Source organism: Chaetura pelagica, unplaced genomic scaffold, assembly GCF_000747805.2.
Source record: "Chaetura pelagica isolate M959 unplaced genomic scaffold, ChaPel_1.0 scaffold356, whole genome shotgun sequence".
NCBI lineage: Eukaryota > Metazoa > Chordata > Aves > Apodiformes > Apodidae > Chaetura > Chaetura pelagica.
Window position 1 is genome coordinate 5,551,862 of NW_009953964.1, and position 3,850 is coordinate 5,555,711.

The following is a 3,850-nucleotide window of genomic DNA, read 5'->3' on the forward strand; positions in this document are numbered from 1 at the left end:
CGGCGGGCAGGCCGGTGAGAGGGCCCGGGCCTGGCAGCCGGGGTGTGCGATGGAGCGGGTCTGGGCTGCTGTTCGGGGGGCGCGGGGAGCTCGGGCTCCGGATAAAGCTCGTGGTCCTTTGCTCTGGTGGCCGATGTTGTGGTATTGGGTTCACGCAGCCCGGGCGGAGTTTGGTGTCTGAGCTGCTGTACAGCCCAGGCTGGCGTGCACAGGAGGTGCAGGTGCACAGTGCTTGAAAGTGTTGGGAGTTGAGCTAAAGTGTTATTTGACGGGCCCGCATATGTCAGTCGGGGTGAACTGTGCCAGGACGGGCAGCCCTGTAGTGCAGATGTTAAATCAAGGGAATGCCGTGGGTTTACAGATCCTTCAACTGGTGTTGTGCTTTATTGGTGATACCTGGGTGGTGTGAATTCCCGGCCTCTGCAAGTCCAGAACATGCCTTGTTTTTATAAATGAAGGTGGTGTGTACTGCAGGGCGAAACCGAGACTGGTCAGTTGTCTTGGCTTGTAGTTACAGCAAACGTTGGATCGGAAGGAATGGTCTGATGTGTGTGTGGCACATCTGTCAGTCACTGCCCAGCAGGGAAGGGCTTTAAACCTCTTCTGAAGCCCAGTTTGTGAGGGTCCGTGAGCTGGGGCTGATGTTCAGAGCAGCTGACACTGCTTTGTCGTCAGTAAAGGCATCTCTCAAACTGTGGTTTCTCTTGGTGCAGCCAAGATGAAGTTCAACCCGTTCGTGACCTCAGACCGCAGCAAGAACCGCAAACGCCACTTCAACGCCCCCTCCCACATCCGCAGGAAGATCATGTCCTCCCCCCTCTCCAAGGAGCTGCGGCAGAAGTACAACGTGCGCTCCATGCCCATCCGCAAGGACGACGAGGTCCAGGTACCTGCTGTGCTGCTCTTCTTAGTGCTTCTGTCACACAGGAACTCTTGTCACAGTGATCACGTGTAGGCTGTGCAGAAGGGAAGGGCTTGATAAGTTCAGATTGATGTCGGAGCTTTGCCACGAGTCTAGAAGAAACAATAATCCCAGACAGACAGCCAGCCATAGGTTTGCTTGTTGAGTGTTTCTTGGGATCGTGTCACTGGGGAGGAAACTACAAGGAACACGGGTGTGCTGGCAGCTTCCCTGCACTTCAGTTCTGTGCATTGATGATCATGCTGGATTAAAGGCTTTTAACAATAAAGCACAAAGCAAAAGAATGTTTCTCTTCTTTTTTGTAGACTCTGTGCTACCTGTGATATATGAATGATCAGTTTAGAAATTTATCCAAGTTAAGTGGCTTTTTTATTTAAAATGTAATGATAGTTAAAAAAAGAAAAATGTTAAAAACTGTTGAAGTTAACCATTATCTTTTGGGTTGAAAAGATACAGAGTTCCTTCATGAGGGTTTGCTGCAGGGAAAAAGAGGGAGAAGGGCAGTTCTGATCCATTATATTTTCCATTTCAGTGACTGCTGAAATTGTCCAGTGGTTGATATCTTTGTAGGACGTGTATACAGAGAGCAGAGTTGGGATTCCAATGTGGGTGGTTCTGTCTTTCTGTTGGGAGAATTGAGTAGTGTTTCTTAGGGTCTGCTAAATGTTTTAAGGATGGCTTGGAAGTATAGGACACGTGGTGCATTCTTACATTTGTCTTTAGGTTGTCCGTGGACACTACAAAGGGCAGCAGATTGGCAAGGTGGTCCAGGTGTACAGAAAAAAATACGTCATCTACATTGAGCGTGTTCAGCGTGAGAAGGCAAATGGCACAACTGTCCACGTGGGGATCCACCCCAGCAAGGTACAGTGGGTACTGAGGTCTGAAATGCACGAGGAGACCTTGTTGTCATGTAAAGAACCTGCTGCTGGATGAGCAGAACCTTGTTATGGTACAGGGAGCAATGGGTTGAGATACTGCAGCATTGGGGGCATCATAGGGAAACATTACAGTGTCTTGATAGCAGAGGAGTGACAGCTGAAAACAAAAACTCTTCAAGGAGTTCTTAAGCCCTCAAGGGCTTATTTAGTGGAGAGGCTGCTAGAGACTTTGGAGTCTTGCTAAAATACCTTTTTTAAGAGCTTGGTGATTTTAAGATTTATCAAACAAAATAGATTATCTAGAAGAATTCTTCACCTTTGCTGTGTGCCATTTCACTGATGAGGGGGGTGTTAGGAATGGTTGGATGTTCAGAATCATGGTTTGCTGTTGTGGATTACTGGGAACTCAGTTTGTCTGCAGCTCATTTTAGTGTGAAGTTACTTACAGTGTTTTTGAGTTTGTGAAAACCAGGTGAAGCCTGTTTAGATCATAAGAGGAAAACATTTCAAACTAAAGAGAACAACTAGGCAAAACCTGGTTTGAAGCAGATTAAATTAGTCTCGTCAGCCTTGCCATGTGGGCACATAGGCCAAAGTGTTGGTAGAACAAATCCAGTTGTGACAGGTTTTCTGATCAAAATGGTTGGTATGTTCAGCAGAGGGAGATCAGAATTATTCCAAAACAACCTAATGACTTGTGTGCAGTAATAACATTGGAGGGACAAGGTGACATTGGGATGGAAGCAGCTCACCTCGTACTTGTGTGGTAACAAGCAGTGGAAGAAACTGAGGTTTGTGCTAGTCCTTCTGTGAAAGTTTTCTCCAGTTGTGAATCAGACCTTGATCAAGTTTTGTGTGAAGATTCTGGTGATAAATGCAAAAAGAACAGAAAAATGTTGTGTTTGTTCCAAACTTGCAGTGGAAGTGGAACAGTTTCTTCCTCTGTTAGGTAAAGAATTAGTTACAGTTAAGAGAGACTGAATGCACAATGGAACTGAGCAGGAGTGTGCAGCCCTGCTGTAGCCTGTATGTGTTTTCTAGGATTTGGTTGTGTTACTTACGTTTTTAAGTACCCTTTTCAGTAATATCAAAGCATTTATTTATTTCTTTGTCAGTTTGGGGGGCATGAAGAGCACTGGAGGCTGCTTAAGAGCAGAAAAATCAGAGCTTTGGTTTGCTACTGCATTTTTAAGAAGCTCCATTAAAGCTCTGGTAGCAAATGGTGTGTGCAGATTAATTACCTTTTGGTGTCCATGTTGGTAGCACTGGTCTGGCCCTTGGCTGCTGTACAATAACAGATGAGTTTTTAAAGAGTCTTCATGTAAGTCATGGTGATGCATGAACTTTTACTGTTACCTGTAGTTTAGCCAGGTGTCTTGGCTGCTCCAAACAGTACAGCAGTGTTATGGTACTGGCCAGAAGCAGCACGATTTCCCAGTGTACCAAAGTTTTAGGTAGCATTACTTAAAGCATGGAGAAATTTAAATAATGATCCATTATTTTTGTGATGGTGGGAGGAAGATTCAGCTGTGTGCTATGTTTAAATGGAGTATCCATCATGTTTGGACAGCATGATGGAAATTAGATTTACTTCAAAGTAATTACATAGGTGAAGAGAAATTTGGCTGTTCAGTTTATGTGGCTGTGGATTGAAAAACCTGTCAGTATGTTCTGATCCCTGCATGTATCTGGAAAAAATACTATAGCTCAGTGTTGTGAAGTGCAGGAGGCACTCGAGTGCCTCTGATCTGCTCAGGTTGGACAGTCTGTGGAAGTAAATCTTGGGTGAGTTGGTGCTGTCTTGTCAGCCTTGATCTTCCTGTGCCATGTGATGTTGCCTCAGACGTGCCAGACTAAATCCCTGTCCTTCCCTAGGTGGTGATCACCAGGCTAAAGCTGGACAAAGACCGCAAGAAGATCCTGGAGCGGAAAGCCAAGTCTCGCCAGGTTGGCAAGGAGAAGGGCAAGTACAAGGAAGAAACGATTGAGAAGATGCAGGAGTAGATGGTTTCCTCTTTGCTACAATTAAAGAACTGCTAAAATTAAA

At 45.5% G+C, this 3,850-nt stretch overlaps 1 protein-coding gene across 1 annotated transcript; it reads left to right on the top strand.

Annotated features, from left to right (window-relative positions):
• The first annotated feature begins 701 nt into the window (after nucleotides 1-701).
• Nucleotides 702-3,850, top strand: RPL26L1 (ribosomal protein L26-like 1). The gene is made up of 3 exons (XM_010001967.1): nucleotides 702-886; nucleotides 1,646-1,786; nucleotides 3,679-3,850. Exons 1-3 carry the CDS (start codon nucleotides 719-721, stop codon nucleotides 3,805-3,807), a joined length of 438 nt encoding a protein of 145 aa, XP_010000269.1. The 5' UTR covers nucleotides 702-718; the 3' UTR covers nucleotides 3,808-3,850.